A 19194-nucleotide genomic window follows, 5' to 3' on the forward strand; every position below is an offset into this window, starting at 1 on the left:
GTGGATTGCAGTCCTTGCCCTAGTGTTGCCCTTACAAGATCACATGCTCAGGAGATTTTTGGAAGTCTTCACGTCTGACAATACAAACATGGCGCCTTCCCACTGCTGCTGGCCAAAGCACTGATTGCTACCATTGCTTTAGGAAAGTGAGCTATGACCTAGTAGAGAAGAAGATACATATACTCCATACGCAAACAGTTGTACTCTGGGATGTATTCTTCCCAAGAGATCCTACACATATGTAATGGGACAGATACGTAAGAGAATGTTCTTTGTGGCTTTGCAAGAATCCAGGTGCCAACCCAGCAGAAGAGACACACACCTACAGCATACTCCGAGGATGGACTGCTGCCCGGTAATGGAAACCAACCACAGCCATAGCATCAACATGGATGACTCAGCAAAATAGTCACAAGAGAATACATGCACTATCCTAATTACTAAATAGGATGTAATACTCTGTTGAACTTTATTAAAGGGCACCTAGGTGGCTCAGTGGGTTTAGCATCTGCCTTCGGCTCAGGTCATGATCCCAGGGTACTGGGATCAAGCCCCATGTCGGGCTCCCTGCTCAGCAGAGAGTCTGCTTCTCCGTCTCCCCCTCCCCCCTGCTTGCGCTAATAAATAAATAAAATCTTAAAAAAAAATAAACAAACAATCGCCAGTGCTCTTCAAAGTGTGGTCCACAAGGTCGTGCTCAACTGTTACTGGCTGAAGAAGAGATGAGCACAAAGAGAGAACTAAGCATGCCTAGGAAGCAAGCAGTCACAAAGGCTGACAGGAATTTGACGGTGCCAAATTATTCAAGCACGTGATTTCATATTTATACAAGTATCAGTTTGTGATGGTTTGGAAATTTTCTTAAAAAGTAGCTTGAGAAGAACTACTACACGTAACTGATGAGGATATAAAGAAAACTAATAGCGTTATTTTCATTACCATCAGAACACTGGTTATGTCTAGTGGGGAAGGTCAAGGACGTGGTCAGTTAGGGACACACAGAAGCCTACTACGGTGCCTGCAGTGCCGCATTTAACCGGAGCACTGGTTACATGCATGTATGCTTTACATTAGTTCTCTTTAAATGATACATATTTAATAACTCCTGTATGATGTCAGATTTCACCATTTTAAGCTGAAACTCTTGTTCAGGCACTATAATACCAATTCTTTAAAATATATACACGTACCTATAAAAGTAACCAAAATACATCCAAGTGGCTGGTGGGATGGAGTGGATTTTACTCTTTGAACCATTCAGGCTCAAATTCTTGTGCTGCCTTTTCTTTTTAAAGGAGTAGGAATCACTGGTAGTTACCAGCCCCAAAACAGATCGTGCCATACCAGTGTTACTTCGAGTCTATCTTGATTCCAGCAAGCAATATGACCATTTCTAATATCCTATGGATAAAAATGGAGAAATGTGGACTGAAAAACAGCTCATTTGGTGAGAACATCCTTGTATTTCGTCCCAGAATTTGGACACAACCATGACAGAGAAGTTAGATCAAATATCACTTTTATTATTAACAAAGTTAAAGAACATGTTTTTTCAATACGTAGCAATGGAGACTGGCTAAGAGTCCATATCCCTGAATTAGAGATTAACTCACTTAATCACGGGCCTAGCTAGACAACCATGGGCTTCCCCGGTGGGGAGACAGAGTTAAACTCCTGGGAGAGTAAGTCTTCAGATCCATATGTTCTCTTTGACTTCTAGCATCCTAGAATGTCTTGACTCTCCAAGTCAATTTCGCTTCACTACTCATGTAACATGAGCTGCTTGCAGAGCTACCCTGTCTCCCTCAACTAAGTTCCCGGCGGTCAGACGATCTTATTCGTTTTTGAAACGTCTAGCAGACTATGAAGTACATGATAGATAAACACTTTCACATTTGTGTTACATATAACTTAAGAGCCATATGAATAGAGGCTACGGTAAGAACTTCAGAAACTAAAGATCAAGAGACTAGACCTGGACCAATGAGAAAAATAGAGCCGTTTAAGTGCTTACATACGACAGGCACTGATCCTAAGTGTTTCATAAACACCTCTCATTATAGTAGATATTACCTTAGGAACAGATGAAAAAACAGAAATACAGAGTTAATAAAATCCCTTGTGTGAGGTCACACGCCCATCATTTGAACTTGGCTGTGACTCCAAAGCCAACGCCCTGAACGGCTGTGGAGCTATGCTGAAATCAAGATAGCAAGGCCCTCCGAGATCTACCCTTAATGCGTGTGTGTAAGGCAGAGCAGCAGAGTGGCTGGAGAGAGCTCCGGAGATGGACTGCCATGGGTCACACCGCTGCTGCTCACTACTGAGATATAGGAAGGTTCCTTAACCTATTTGTGCCTCCATCTCCTCATCTGTGAAATGGGAAGAGTATCCTTAGTTCACAGGATTATCGTGAAGATGAAATGTGTCGATACAAGTAAAATACTTAGCATAGCACCTGGCACAGGGTAAGCATTCAATAAATATTCACCTATGTTTACTGTTCCTTCTCTGCTACTTTTGCTGAATTTTGCCTGGGAACCAGAACGTCCCCTATGACTGCATTATGAAGGGAAAGAAAAAAACTTGAGGAAACTTGGTATCAAACAACCGAAGGTTAATTTACTTAAAAAAACAAAGAGCTTTTTAGGGAACTGAGGGCTTAACTCCTTTTCACCCGAACTTTCAGTAAGAAATGCAAAAAAGGTTAAAAAGGAGGTAGTTTAGAGGTGGTATTCCTTTTCTTTGACTTTCTTTCTTGGCCAGCCCCTGAGATGTTTAAATGAAATACCAAATAAAAATCACTCTCTCAGGGCACCTGGGTGGCTCAGTCAGTTAAGCATCTGACTCTTGATTTCGGCTCAGGTCACGATCTCAGGGTCGTGAGATCGAGCCCTGAGTTGGGCTCCATGCTGAGTGTGGAGACTGCTTAAAAGAAAAAATCACTCTCTTGCTACAAACTGTACCCCAAGCTCTAAGTTTGTAAGGAGCTTTAAAAAGACAAATCCTAACAGAAACAAGTGAAGTCAGTTTGTTGAAAGATTTTTTAATTCTATAAGAATTGATTGGTGCAATCCTGCAGAACCAACATGTGTTTAATTTTTCTTTTCAAAAGTAAATGAAAACCCCCTTTGAATTATTTATATATTAAGTTGTTTAATTTTTTAAAACAATAGTCATAGGGTCTGCTTTGTCCTATTTAACTATAAATGTTACACATTTACAAACTGAAGCAAGAATGGATGTACAGCTTTAAATGAAATCTTTCAAAGAATAAAATTGCTTTTCAGTTCACTGTATTTTCAAAGTTGATTATCGTTATCAGTCAGGACGAAAGCTGTGAACCACAAACCATTTGTTTAATAGAAAAAAGAATGTTTAGATTATTAGCAAAGTAATATCTTAAAATGGATCTTCACACAGCTGAAATTTTAGTAATAAACCTGTGTATCAAGTCCCTTTCTATTATTTATGTTACTTTAAAAATATATACAGCTAGTGATGTTAAATATATATTCTGAGCCATCTGTCTAAACATAAATATTTGGGAAATTCAAACTGTTCCAAAAGTTATGAAAGGATTAAAGAAAAAAGATGAGCTACAAATTATATAGTAGGAGGAAGAAAGAAATAAGTTCTTAACATTTAGGTCTGGATAGAGATGCATTTTCTGATTTATATATACATACCCGGTTGAGTATAGACAGCCATCAAACTTGAGCCAGTTACATACAAACTAGACCAAGCCTGTACTATTTTCTACAGCGGGTGACAGTGGTGATTTCAGAAATTTTAGCAGATCGCAGTAGTTTCACCAAAAGTTATTTGTAGTAATAGTCTAGTGTATCATGAAGTTTTTGATAGGCACAGACCAAATGACTGCATTACCCCTGCTAAACTCCGTGCACGGATGATACCCGACTCTGCTTCAGGATGGTGTTACGTGTCTGAACGCGACAGACAGACAGGCAACCGGGGGAGGACACGGGACACACGCCCATGCTTCTCAATCACATTAACGCTACTGCTGAAAATGTGCAAATCTAAATCTAGAGGCCACTTCGAAAGCAGAGGACGACTCCACTGCAAGAACCCGAATAGATAAATCTGCAAAATCTTAGACTTCAGTTCCCGATACGCAGTTTAAGGAGTTGCTATTTGGTCTTCGAATTTTTTAGTGTTCAAGGGCTGAAAATGGGTTCGTCCCTTGCTACACTGTAGCATCTGAAATTAGCAAGAGTGCCAACTGTGAATTTGTTTTGCTCTTTCACGCAGAAGTGTATATGCTTTTTGAAGACAGTTAAAGCCGGTTTAGCATGAAGAGTTAACTTCCAGTCCATAGTGATAAGTGATTCGAACTGCTGTTCAAGCAGTATTCTAGCTATGTGCCACTTATCAAAGTCTCAACAATAGGACAGTCTTGTTCAGCACTCATCACTCCTGGGTGGGGGAGGGACGCAGGGCAAAAAGCAGTTGCATTTTTTTTAACAGCAGAAAAGCTTTAAACACCTATACAGTTTCGCATTTGTCTTGTATTCTCTTCTAGAATACCTGAACAAATCTTACTTCGATCAGCTCAGTCTACACAAGTTATAAAATACAAACACAGTCTAAACCCTATAGTGTACAGAATATGCACGGTTTAATATTCATTAAATGCAGTACAATCGATGAAGATTATCAAATAAGAAACACACAGCATTCTGAAGTTCTAAATCATCTTAAGGTGGCTAACCAGAGATTGTACAAATTACATAGCCAAGACAAAAACCAAAAACCAAACCAAACCAAAACAGAAATAGAAAGAATGAAAGAAAAAGCCAAAGAAACTAACTTCTCAGTGCATCACACCCATCAGGATAAAATATATGGCACTTTTACAATATGAAGATTACTACTGTTAATTTAAGCCGGGAATGACTCAGACGTTGAAGCCACATTAGGGCACAAACCAGCCAATCAAAATGTTAAAATGAAACAGACCACCATTTTTCTTTGTAAAAGCACTGAAAATGTAGTATGTGCAGATAACTCACTAAAACTTTTCTCATTTGCTTCCCATTATAGAATCTTAAGTTTTTCTGTAATTTCTCTACCTGTTTTAACCGTCTGATTTTTAAGGCCTGTATAACCTGTTACGCTATTGAAACATACTATTTTCTCTGTGGTAAGAACGTCTTCATGAAAAAAACCACATCTGCTTATAAATCATAGAATAAACACAAAAAAACAAAAAACTGACATCTTCCGAGCTAGCGAGAAATAAATTATACCATAATGCATCAACTTAAAATTATATTGATATTGACTAATATTTCCACGGTGGCTCCCCCCACCCCCAAATTAAACAGTGCAGAAGAGGGCCTGGGCTACGGTTAATCACATTTGGTTTTCTGAAAAACAAAACTTTACTATAAACAATTAAAAGGCAATTTTCTTCCTCCACAACACACAGACATTAAAGTGAAGGTTTTTAAAATATCCACTACCTATAAGAAAAGTACTTGTAAATGGCTAAAAGGAATCCAAATACCAAAGTTTAGTGTGCGAAGAGTAGATAGAAACGAGCAAGATCGTTGGTGCTATTTAACATGGGGAGCCCAAAATCAGTTCCAAAGTTTTCCTACCTTTACAAATAAAAAAAAGGTGTCCTTTCCACAGTTTGGGGATATGCGCTGTACATCCCCCCCCCCCCCACAAGTGTATGAGTAAGGTTTAAAAGTGTTGCCGGTATTAAGTTCTTCGGTACCTAAATTAATTAGAGGACAGCAATATTATGGTGGCAATGGTGCGTCAATTCTCACACCGTAGTTAGGACCCGACGCGAGTCGTGGTGGTTCTTTTATCTGAGAAAAAGCTTTTCAGGAGAAAGACCTGCCCTACGCTAACCACCAGGAGAATGAGGGCTTCTCCCACGGACCAGTAGGCCACTCTGGTGTTTAGGTCTTCTGCGCGGCTTCGGCCTTGAGCTTCTCTCAAACGGAAATGAGTCTGATAGTCGATGACAGACTTGAGAGCTTCGTGAATGGAGACGCAGGCAGATTCCATCTAGAGAGAAACAGTTCTGGTTAGTACGTGTCAGTCATCTTTCCATCTGATCTCCATTCCTCGACCGGTTAGCCCGCTACTACAGTGGCCCTCGCTCCCTCGCAGGCCCGCGGTCCTGGCAGTGCGGCCCTCTCGGCCATCCCCACCAGGACGACTGCGGAGGCCGGCCGCTCGGCGAGGGGGCGCCTGCCCCACCGTGGAAAGTCACCGCGGCAGCACCTGTAAGGTGCGAGACGGCACGCTGAGCTAACAGGGGCACAAACGCTCATAGGTTACAGCTGGTGGTGACAGAAGTTCAAGTTCAGGTTCCCCCGTGAAGAACCAGGAGGATGAGAACGGCGGGCCGGTAAATTTGATGAATGAGAAGAATACAAATCAAAGCCCAAATATATACAAACAATAAACCAAGTAGGACATAAAAACAGATGGAGTTAGTCAAAGTTATTAACTATTTTAAAAGCAGAGGAGTCTGCGAGTGCTGGTCAGAGCGTCAATGTCTTTCGTTTTTTAATGGACCAATTTGCTAAGTCAGTCGGTCTCCTCCCTCCCGCCCGTCAACTGAACCAATACAACTGTTCCCAACGGGAAGTTTCAGTCTCACCGTGTCACCAGTCTGTCTTCATCTGATGGCACCTTACCTTTCTACACAGTCATCACACGATCTGCTCTGAGAGGGGTTAAGTGTCTAAACTTTCTTTTATATACAGCAGAGTTTAGTATTCTTCTGCTGAAAAGTTAATCCTAGTGATGAAATACATACGTTATTATTAAGTTATACTTATTCTACATCACAAACCACGTATTAAGAATTTTTAAAATAATCTGAGGTTTCTTTCCCTCATCACTAAGGAAGGAACTGTTGTATATATTGTGCACAGCCATACAAAGGAAAAATATTTTTATGACACAGGACAGTGATGAGGACCACTGAGTATGGGAAGCACGGGGAGGAAGGTGGTGAACATTACTACTTTCCTGTATTCTGGAAAATTCGCCAGTAAATGAAGTTTTCTTAGCAACCTTCTAATGTTCCTTTCTGCTCCTCGCTCCCCTTTTGGACCCCAAAATTGTCAAGCTAGCTCAGTCACTATATTACCTCTATGTCACAAAGTTATTTGGACTCATATCTCCTCAAGTGTTCATAACTTTTACAGCTTCTTCCCACCTTTTACTAATAAATCCACAGAGTCTCTCAAAAGATTCTGGGAATATTTTTTTCTGGCCTTAATTTTAGTGAAGGAATATGGACACTAGAAAAGATTTCAAACATTTAGTAAAGTTCTACCAAAGTAAGTATGAAAGATATCATTTATAAAAATATTCCATTAAAATGCTTCTACAAAGTGCGAACAATTATGTGGTCCACAAATTACATGTACCTATTAGAATACATGGCTGTTTTTGCTGTTCTTGTTTTGTTTAGGCCCCTAAGAATCAAAGATGAGCACAACTGTGCTAAAATGACTGACTTCTAATTTGTGGTAGGAGGCTACAGCGGTGCTTCCAGCCCATGTCTACTTTCCACGCATTCTCAGAGCGGTACGTGGGCTAGTCCTGGAAGTATGCATAAAAGCAAGGCTCTGACACAATTTCAGAATGTTTAAGGATTCCCTGAAGCCCGACATGGAGTGAGGGTTAAGAAGTGCTGGATGAGAGAAAATCACAGAAATTAAGGGACTAATTTCATGGAGTCATATAATTTTTGAGACAGAAAATGTAAGGAAAAAAGGGAAACGCTAAGTGGAAATGTTTGTGTTCAAGTTCATATTCACACGAGCACAGTACAACGAACCCTCATGTCGGTAATGAACGCATGGCCAATCTTGTTTCACCAACACGTACTTCTCACCTATTCTCCTCCCCGCTCCCATTAATTTAAGGCAAATCCCTTGTGTGTTATCATTTCAGCTATACTCTTATTCTTTATACTCATTTCTGAACGGCAACACTAAAAACTGTAACCCTGGGAGCATTATCACACATAAAATAATCAAAAATAGTTTTTAAAAATTTTCAGTAGAAAGTTAATGTTCAAATTTCCCCAAATATCTCAAAAAAGTTGGTTCCACATGGGAATCCAAACAACTTCGACACAATCATTTGGCTGATGTGTCTTTTAAGTCTCCTTGAATCTTTAGGTTCCCTTCCTGGTTCTTTCCTTTCCTGTCTGTTGAAGAAATGGGTCCTCCGTCCTGCAGCGTTTCCAACTTCCTGGGTTTTGATGACCATATCCTCATGGTGTTCCTCCATCCTCTGTTTCTCTTGTAAACTGGGAGTTGGAGCTAGAGACTTGAAGGGACTCAGATGCAGTGTTCTGGGTGGGAATACCTTCCAGGCAAAGTTGTGTACTTCGTCAGTGCGAAGACACAGAGAAGACACACGATGCCTAGTTCACTCTCCATCTGGAACCGGTCATTAGGTTTCGGTGATACCAGTGTGATGCAGTCACTGCAAACCTCACCTTGGCCTTCCGCCTAGTGGTTTCAGGAGTGACCAGTAATCACGGTCTACTCCGAGCCATCGTCTTATTAACAGGTGAAAAATGGTGACTGACAACAACTCTAGAATTTTTCTGCATTTACCAGCTGGTAATATTTTTCTATTTTAAAGTGTGAACAGTGGCTTTGTAAGTATCACTACCACATGAGGGACTTACCAGCTTTTGAAAGGAGAAAAAAATGACTAAGAAAAAAATTTTAAATGTGAGATGAATAAAGGAGATTAATGGATCCTGACGGCTTTATTACCATGCATACCTATTAAGGTTTTTAGGGCAAGCTACCCTCTTATTCAAATCAAGATTCATGAAGGTTGAGTTATAAACAAAGGCCCCAGAGAAAAATCTTTTTACAAAGCGTGCCATTCATACGGGACGCTAAGATACAAGAACGTTTCTCAAAGCAGGACCACGTGAATACATCCTGCTAGTGCTCACAGTAGGTTTAGGAATTCAGGCTCTCACACACTATGCAAAACCGCCCCTATCACCACATGACTTTGGCCAACAGACTAACTAGAATCTGGGAAGAATGAAATACCAGGTTAAGGCCCTAACAAGCAGGTGGTAAATAATTCCTCTGATCCAAAACTGAGTGTCTTCTAGATACAATCTAAGCTCAGACTATATTTAAACTGGAAATCAAAGAGTCCTTCTTATCACCTGAGCAGCGTCTGTTCATTGACTTTAAATTTCTTTCCTAATCTTTCTCTCCTTAAGGTTTTCTTCCAAATAAAATCCAACCTACCTTTAGCTTCCTTAACTATTTTTTTAAAAGACTGATTTATTTATTTTAGAGATGGGGGGCAGAGGGAAAGAGAAACCTCAAGGAGACTCCCTGCCGAGCACAGAGCCCGACTTGGGGCTCAATCCCAGGGCCCTGATATCATGCATGACCTGAGCCAAAATCAAGAATCGACTGCATCACCTACGGAGCCACCCAGGCGCCCTTTAACTATTTTCTGTTAGATGACTTACCACTCATCTTTAATATTTTACTTTAAGTTACAGCAAACATAATTCTAATTGCAGCGTGAACTGACACTAAATACTGGTATAACACTACCCTGTGGCATATTTATATATCAATTAAGACATCATGCCATCTCCAGTTATAGCAACCTGCCAGGTTATAAGTCACGTCCTTCCATGACTTCAGAATGCGGGAGCACTGTCCAGTCTTCCTAACCTTCCTTTCCCATTGAAGTGTTCCTCCTATTTCAAGGCTTATTTTCTTTACACTTAAAAGTTCATAAAATCCTTTAACAGTGGTTTTCACCAAAAATGTCCAAAGTTGTCTGTGAAATGCTTCATCTATTGCAAGAATGAAGACAGATCTTAAAGACTGTATAAAAGTCTCAAAATTCTGGTTTGTCAGTTAGTGAAGGCATATTAACTTATGCTTCTCCCCTCTTTAAACACACCACTATATTGCTGACGATTTATTTACCTGGGTAAGAGCACTGACGCGGTTCTCGCTAGGAAACAAAGGTGGGTCTTCTCCAACTTGAAAATCAAAATAGACGGTTTTGTGTGTGAAAGTAGAAAATTCATTGCTGAAACAAAATTTGTATGTCCCGTTTTTGGAGGCTGTGAAGGTAAAGCTATCGTACTGTTTCTTCATCTCTTTGTATAACACATTACCATCGGGATCTTCTAACCGACAGTCTACATCATAGTGACCGCCGGTAATCACCTATAAAGAGAGAGAGGAAAAAGGAAGATTTCACTGCAACTGACAAGTGTGAGAAAGCAACCAGATTTCCTGTTAAAATGACAATGAGCCTACTGGCAAAGGACTTTCCCCATCACAGGCGATTTTACATTTTTCTTTCTTTTCAGCAGTGGATGGAATTTGGGAGGCAGATGTCAGTTCAACTGAAGCTTTATAGGAACTGCACACATTTCCTCCTGACATGAGAGAGGGAACTAGCTGACCAGCCAGAAGACTGCTCTAGTTAAGGGAGGGCTCTTACATCACTTGATTCTGCCAACGACCCAGGAGAGAGGGTTTTCGCCCTCCATTTGACAAGCTGAGACACGGTGTTCAGAGAAGCAACCTACACAAGACTGCTCATCTGGCAAAAGGCGGAGGCAGAAGCTGAACCCCCAAGTCAGGCTCTTGACCCTGGAGCTCACTGCCACGCAGTACTTCCCTCCCCAAATTTTCTCCCTCGGTTTCCTCAGAGCACCTTCCAAGCACACACATGGATAGCGCCGGGAAGGAATAAAGTCGATCGGACCTTGGCATGACAACCCAAGCATGTTTCTGTTACAGAACTTCAACTCATTCCACTGCCAAATGACAAACGGGTTTGTTTCGTAAGTGCTTCTATAGGTCGGTTCTATGGAATTTGACACACATTTTGTTTTGAACTACACTATGAGCTGAACAGACTTGTGGATTATTCTAAGGGTTTATCATTATTTTACAAACTTGTTCCCCAGAAAAACATTAAGGACCAAAGTATATTGTTTGTACGCTCGTGATTAAAGCAAAAACCAAAACAGAACAAAACGAAAGCAAACAAATCTTCCGCTTATCTGGAAAGCTTGCATTTTAGGGCAAAGCACCTTTGAAAAGAAAGCCAGGGGTAAACGACACATTCTGAAGAGGATTCTGGAGCTGTTTTCAAAGGTTTATGCTTAATCAGTTACAGTTTATAGGCCACTGGGGTTGCAGAGAAGAAGGGGAGGGCGATTTTTCCTGAGATAACGGGACAGGCATAGTCAGAAAAGGATTAGGGAGAAGAAAGGCCTCCTTATAGGAGTGAGAATTAAGCAGGGAGAGGGAGGGACATAGGAAAGAAAGGGCGCAGGTTGCAAGGCTGGGAAGATGTGAGGGAGAGACGTGGGTTTGAGGGCTGCCAGCCACCCTGACATTGGGGCGGGAGGGGGGGCACAAGCTTGTACTTTCAGGCTTGAACCCTCTTGGTTAGCGTAATATTGACATTCTAGGTCTGTAGGACAGAGATCAAACTTTGCACTTCAAAGAAGGACTGGCTGCTAGTGTGACCTTTTGTCACTTAGGAGACAGGATGAATAACTGACTATGTTACAAGATCATTTTGACAATTAAATGAAATATAATTATATACTTAGGAAACTGCAAAAATATGTAAATATTAATGTAGGGCTATAATGTTTCGATATAAAAAGTGTCTTAACAATTGGGCATTTACTACTCCTCCCAATGTCAACAACCTTTCCTCCAGGTGAAAGTCATGACTTCATTTTTATATACCCGAGTGTTCATGTGTGGCCGCTGTACTTGGAACAGCCACCTAAGTACACAAACGGAAGAGGACCGGATCTGATCACCACGCCACTTTTCCTCCATCAGACTTTACAACAAATAATCTTACTTCAGATACAAAGTACCCCTTCACAATCGGTCTGGTCACGGAAGTTAGAAACTGGGAATCATCCCGAACTAAGTGTCCCTACTTGTCCAGTTCTCAGAGAAATCTCCTGACGTTACTGCCTCTCTCAAATTCATCCCATCTCTTCCATTCCTAATCCACCGCCTAGACAGGACTAAAGCCACAACTTCCTAAAAGGTCTTCCACAACCCGATTGCTCTTCCCTCTCACCCAGGGTTTGTTCTCAGCCTCAGCTCCCTCAGGGCTGGATAATTCTTTGTGGGAGGGAACTGTGCGGCCCTGGGCACTGCAGCCCGTTTAGCAGCCTCTCTGGTTTCCATCCTCCAGATGCCAGTAGCAGCTCCCCCCACCCTGTTTGGGGGGGCAATCTCCCCACCTCCCCACATCCCCATCCCACATTCGCTTAAAACCTTTTCCCAATTCCTGTGGCCTCCAGAAAGATCCAAAGCTGTTAACAATGCCACACCACTCCTCTGCACCCTCTTCAAGGTAGCCTCGCCACCTCTTTTATACCCTTCCTCTGTGTTCCAAAAATAGCAGACTGCCAGAAGTTCTCCGAACAAGTCTTTGTTCTACACCTGCACGAACTGCAGCAGGTTAAACAAGTCCTGTCTGCTCAAGAATCAGGACCCAATACGACAATGCTTACCAATCTACAGCTTATTATAGGAAAAGAATATAAATGATCAGAATCAAAAGCTGTCTCACAGAAAGAGGTTGGGGAGGTTAGGTGTGGGTTCCTTTGTCCTCCCTCTCTGAGGACTGGAGCTGGACTCAGACTCTCAGATCAGAAACCACCCAAGCGTGCAAGGAACACCTTGGAACCAGCGAGCCCAAAATCGAGGCCTGGCTGGGTTTTTTCTAGTTTGCTGGTCACATCGACATATTCCTGCCATGTAACCAGTCTCCATGACACAGCCCTTTTGGGGGCAGTTTCACCACGATGGTGTTCATCATCAATCTATTACCAATGAACAGTGCTGACAAACTGGTAGCAACCAACCCTAAAGCCCTTGGACGCACCATTACAAAGCAACGCTATTACTCACTGTATTTCATAGCGGGCTCAAACAGATTTCAGGAATTGAGTCTCACAAACACTCTACCTGCCTAGGATGCCCTTTCCCCTCAGCCATCTTGTAGAGTAACTCCTATTTCTCCTCGACACAGCTCAAACATCGGCCCCTCAGCCACCTCTCCCCTGATGATCCCTCCGCCTTTGGCGAGCACTGTACAGAGCGTGCATGTTCCCTGTTGCATTTAACACTGTAGGACTGTAATGTGTCCATGGAAGCTCAAGGAGGTCAAGGTCAGTCTTACTGATCTTTGGGAGGTGGTGTATATAATAAAGGAGTTGAGAATTTAACCTGGGACTGCATACTGATTCTGCTACTGGCTAGTTCTGTGACCTTGGGTTTAAAGCTTTCAATGCCTCAGCTTCATAAGTAAAAAAGAACTATATTTATTTTCTATCGCGCTGTCCTGAGAATTAAGTAACATACCTGAAATACTTCACATACTGTCTGCTACGTAACAGATGCTAATTTTTTGAGCACGGAATTGTAGTGGTAGTATTCTCAGCACCAAGCACGGTGTCTTACACTGACACCTTAAGTACGCTCACACTTTGATACTACAATTCCTGCTCTTTTTTTCTGTCCCCTGGCTCTAATCCATGAAGTTAAACAAAACCGAAGGGTGATCCTTAGCCTCCCTCCCTTCACTCACAAAAGCCACATCACCACCACGTCCTGCTGATTTCACCTATTAACTTCTCTCCAATCCCTTCACTTTTTCCTTCCCCACAGCTCCCATCCTAGAAGCCTGGACCACGCCCACAGTCTCCTCATCCATCTTCCACAGCCACTCTCCAAGACTCTAATTACCTTCTCTACCTGTACAAGTGAATTTCCAAGCAGCTACCAAAAATATCTGGCTCACGGCACCGCACTGCTTACAACCCTCTGAGGGCTTTCCCATGCTCTTAGGAAAAACTAAAATCCTTAAGTAGGCCAGCGAGGCACATGGTCTGGCCCCTGACCTCCCCTCCTCCGGCTCCTTATTCCCAACTATACTAGATCTCTCGATGGTCCTCAAATACCCAGTCACTCTTGCAAAGGCTATTCCCTCACCCCCCCTTACCAAAGTATTTACAACTAATCCTTTAGAGTTGAGCTTAAAATCACTTCCCAAAGGAAGCCCTCATCAATCCCAAAGATCAGACTGTTTTATTTCCTATTTTCTGCTCTTAAAGCACAGTCTTGAAGAATGAGCAGGTACTAACTAAGAAAAGGGTAGGATGGGTAGGGAATCAAGAATGATGCAGTGACCCAATCTATTTGGACCACCTCTGCAATCACCAACACCTACCACTCAACAGCTGCTCAAATATGTTAAGTCAGTCCACCAAGAAAAACAGAAATAAAGATTGTTGTAACAAACTTAAGAAACTACATTCTGTGAAATTAAGTTTGTTTTCCATAAAAACGCAAAGACGAAAAGGGGCCTCTCACTATCACAGCCATTCGTTCTACACCTTTGGCAGGTGCTCGTCGGGGCTCCAACGGAGCCCCTCCTATGACAGAGGCAGAATTAACCAAAAGTCCTAGTAACATCAATGGAAAAACTGAAAAGCGGTAGAATGAGATACTGGCAGTAGTTCAAATCTGATTAAAGTGGAGGTGGGGGGTCAGGGAGAGTAGGGACACTGAGCACCACAGCACAGCAAAAACTTTTTTTTACAAGGAGAGTCTTTGAAAGAGGAAAGTTCCACAGGCGTTAAAGAGAAGGGCATTAGAGCATGGAAGGAAAAGTCACAGCTATAGGAAGCATTTCTGGAATTCATGCACCTTTCTATCTGGTCTAAAATGGCTCTCGCTCCAGGTTTAGAACAGGAAAGGCAATTGCCCCGCATTGACTACCTAGAGGTGATTCCTGACTCAGCCAAAGAATGGAAAAACCTCGGCAGGAGGGAGTCAGCAAGCAGGCTGCAGACCCGACCCCGAAACCGCGAGCTGGGGCCCCTGGACTTTGAGAGCACGGAGTACCTGGAACTCGAGGGTGCACTTGGTGCCCTGCGTGATGTCCTCGTAGAAACACTGTTTGGCGTTGTCCGGCAGCTCGAAGGTGATCTCCGAGGCGCCGCCGGGCCCCGGCACCAGCAGCAGCAGCGCGAGCAGCCTGCAGCCCCAACGGCCCGCGGCGGCCGCCCAGCGCTGCGCGGACCCCGGCCCCGGCATCCCGAGGCGACGGCGGCGGCCTCAACGGAGCTGCGGGGAGACGCGGGGTCAGGTCTGAGCCGACTCGCCGCGCGGGGCAGGCCTCAGCCCGGGCGGCCCGCGGAGACGCACGGCAGAGCCGCTCCGAGCCTCGGAGAGATTCGGGAGGAGGGGCGACCCGCTGGGAGCCGGAGGGACCGCGGCCCGGCGCCGGGAACGACCTACAGAGCAGAGATAAAGCCGGCAAAGCACGGGCGGAAAAGGCCTGAGATGGCCGGAAGTGGGACGAGTGTCTGGTAAAAGGGGGCGGGGCCTGAGGCACCTGCTTCAGCAACCCGGATGTGCTCTCCGCGGGCGGAGGCGGAGGGACGTTGGAGTGTGTACGTGGAAGCTCGCGAGACGTCGGCTTGGTTTTCGTCGGCGTCGAAGGCAAGGGGCGGGGCTATTATAATAAACGTGGCGGGGCGGGGCCAGAGAAAAGGGTGTGTTCCGCTGGTGTCTAGGTGGGGCGTGCTGCCCAGCAGGTACCACTTTAACCTGTCGGCTTCAGTGTTTACATCTGTACAATGAGGATAATACGACCTAACCCAGAGCATTACTACAAGCTTCCATACTTCCAAAAAGTACCTTACTTTCTGATAGAGTAAGGACTAGGTAAGCTTTCGTTAAATAAAAATAAACATCAATTGAGCGCTCCTTATCAGGCACCGTGCTAAGTTTATTACACGAGTCTCTTGATCCTTCTGTACAGTCGGGTATTATGACATCCATTTTACTGATGAGGAAATTGAGGATCCAAAGAGTTGAGTAACTTGCCTATGATCACACACTGGTGTGTGTTGGAATGCTTTAAAAAATAGTAGGTAATATTTACAGTAAGAGGTGTTGATTTCTTATACATTTTCTTGTGCATATAAACGCAAATTAGGGATCATTCCATTTTTTAAATAAATGACCATGGTGAGGCTCATACGCTTGAAGATGATCAGCAGAGGGTGGTAGAGAGCTTTAGGAGAAGTAAATAGAGCGAGGGGGTAGGAGCCCGGCAGGGAAGTGAGGGAGGTGGGGGCAGAGGAAGGGTGGGCGTGAGGGGTGTTGGTAAGGGGGAGATGCAAGACCTCCAGTGGCCTGGGGTGCCCAAAGCCTCCGCAGCGGGGAGAGGAGCCCTAAGGAGATACGATTTGGAGGAGATTGCACCTTGGTGAGAACCGGGCCAGAAACAGAAGCATTATTTGTGTCTGTGAGAGGAAGGAAGAATGAGTTTCAAAATGGGTTCCATTTTCTTATCTTTTTTTTTTTTTAACATTCTATTTATTCATTTGACAGAGAGAGAGAGAGAGAGAGGAGAGAGTGAGAGAGCACAAGCAAGGGGAGCAGCAGAGGGAGAGGGAGAAGCAGGCTCTCCGCTGAGCAGGAAGCCCAAGGTGGGTCTCCATCCCAGGACCCTGGGATCATGACCTGAGCTTGAAGGCAGACAGATGCCTAACGGACTAAGCCACCCAGGGGCCCCCGGTTCTATTTTCTAACTCTTGGCTTTGAGCAAGTGCACACCCGGATAGGAAACATTTGTAAAGTGTAACAATATCAGATGTTGGTGAGCAGTGTGTGGAGCAAGATCCCTCAGACACAGCTAGTCCATGTGTCAAGTGATACAAACCACAAACGGTGTGGCATTATCTAGCAAAGCAGGAGATACATACATATGCCCAGAAATTCCACTTTGCATATATTTTACAGTGTAAAATTTGAGAGTAGTGCTTCTCAAAGTGTCCCCCAAAGACCCCCGGGAGCCTCTGAAACCCTCCCAGGAGGGCTGAGATTATCTCTGTCAGTTTTATTCATCATATATCTCAACCAAAACAACAAATGATGAATTGAGAGTAAAAGCAGACGAGCACCCAACTCCTTATATGAATCGAAATATTAAAGAGATTTACAAAAATATGCAGCAATATCACTCATCACTAAATTTTTATTTGGAAAAGATAGCTGTTTTTCATTTAAAATGTGTTATTTATGTTGACATGTATAACGGGTTGAAGTGTGTCCCCTAAAAACATGTCTGAGTCCTAACTCCACATCCCAGTGAATGAGACTTTACTTAGAAATAACGGGGTATTTTTTGGAGAAGTAATTAAGTTAGGGATCTCAAGTTGAGATCACCCTGGATCTAGGATGGTCCCTAAATCCAGTGACTGGTGTCCTTATAAAAGAAAGGAGAGGGACATTAGAGACACAAACACAGACACACAGGGATGATGCCATGCGAAGTCAAAAGCAGAGATTGGAGTGATAGGTCTACAAGTCAAGGGATGCCAAGAATTGCCCACAGCTACCAGCAGCTAGGAGAAAGGCCTGGAACATTCTCCCTCAGAGTCCCCGGAAGGAACCAACCCTGGCAACACTTTAATTTCAGACATCTGGCCTCCATGACTCTGAGAGTACAAATTTCTGTTGTTTTTAGTTCACCACGTTTGTGGAAATTTGTTACAACAGTCTCAGGAAACAATTAGAACATGTAATGGGTTTATTTTTGTTATTTTAAATGAATTAAGTAAGAAATGTTTTCTAAGTGTCTCAGATCTCAATAATTTAAAATTTTCAAATTTAAAAAAGTTTTAATTACTTAATTTAATGTACTTTATTTAATTTTTAGATTGTAAGAGTCTGGGATCAAAATTTACTTTAGAGAAATGCTTGCACAAGTATACTAGGATACATATAGAAGAATATTTAAAGCCAAAGCCTAGTCATAGGCTGGAAATACCTAAACTGGAAATACCCCCCACATAAACGTAAATTGGGGTACATTCATAAAATGGAACATTGCATAACAATAAGAGTGAACAGAGTATAGTTATCTAGGACATTTTGGGGAAATCTTATAAACATTATGCAAAATAAGCTAGGCAAAAAGGAAATCGTAAATAATATAAAGGCTGACAGTATACAAAACTGAAGGATACTCTTTTCCCTAATACATGGTGAAGTTATCCAAAGAAGCAAGAGGATGATTATCTCGAAAGTCAGGATAGCGGGGAAGAATGTAGCAATCAGGAAGAAGCAACATAAGAGGGGAAGGGGGGGCTCCCCTCTGTGTTGGCAATACTCTTTTCCTTGAACTGGGAGGCAGTTATATGTATTTTCACTTTATAATTATTCATTAAACTTATATATGTTTGATATACTTTTTTGTATGTGTGTTTGATTTCACAATCAAAGGCGAAAAATTAATATGCAAAAGTGGGAAATGGGTATGAGGGAAGAATTGTGCTTATTTTTCCAAATCAATCTATTGAACTGGATAAGGGCAGAAAAAGAATAAAACTAGATTCTTGCCCTTGGAGTGTTCATAACCTAGAAAATACACATTTGGTTTTATTCTAGATTTTGACTTTTTTCCTCATTTCTAATAATTATTCTAAGAACCAGTGAAGGTATATGTGAAAAAGCTTTATAAAATACACAAATTGATATAATCTTTATGTCAGGTACACACTCTTCCTAGAAACTACAAAATATTATGAGGAAAAAATAAACTGTGATTTGTTCAGTTTACAGTGAACACAGCAATGGAACTTTTGATCCAAACTGTCTTTGAGCCTACGTGGTCTCAAATCCCTTCCTAACAGGAAGGGTGGTGTCATGCAGGGTTGGGCAAGTTACCTAACCTTTCTTCTTTTTTTTTTTTTAAAGATTTTATTTATTTATTCGACAGAGATAGAGACAGCCAGCGAGAGAGGGAACACAAGCAAGGGGAGTGGGAGAGGAAGAAGCAGGCTCATAGCAGAGGAGCCTGATGTGGGGCTCGATCCCATAACGCCGGGATCACGCCCTGAGCTGAAGGCAGACGCTTAACCACTGTGCCACCCAGGTGCCCCTACCTAACCTTTCTGATGCCCAGTTTCTTCATCCATCAAGTGAAGGAATAATAGCTATTTTGTAGGTGGCTGAAAGAACTGAATGAAATAATATCCAAATAGCACACTTGAAACTGCTTGGAATGCAGTAGAAACTGTATATTTCCCCTTCAAAAGACTACTATCTT

The 19194-nt window shown here is 42.7% G+C and overlaps 1 protein-coding gene across 1 annotated transcript; it reads right to left on the bottom strand.

The window, feature by feature from the left end:
- Positions 1–1502: 1502 nt before the first annotated feature.
- TMED7 (transmembrane p24 trafficking protein 7) lies at positions 1503–15449 on the bottom strand. Its single transcript, XM_026507789.3, has 3 exons — positions 14976–15449; positions 9996–10241; positions 1503–6048 (listed from the first exon to the last, which is right to left on the bottom strand). Exons 1-3 carry the CDS (start codon positions 15165–15167, stop codon positions 5812–5814), a joined length of 675 nt encoding a protein of 224 aa, XP_026363574.1. The 5' UTR covers positions 15168–15449; the 3' UTR covers positions 1503–5811.
- Between the last annotated feature and the right edge of the window lie 3745 nt (positions 15450–19194).

The sequence above is a fragment of the Ursus arctos genome, unplaced genomic scaffold (assembly GCF_023065955.2).
Source record: "Ursus arctos isolate Adak ecotype North America unplaced genomic scaffold, UrsArc2.0 scaffold_5, whole genome shotgun sequence".
Lineage (NCBI taxonomy): Eukaryota > Metazoa > Chordata > Mammalia > Carnivora > Ursidae > Ursus > Ursus arctos.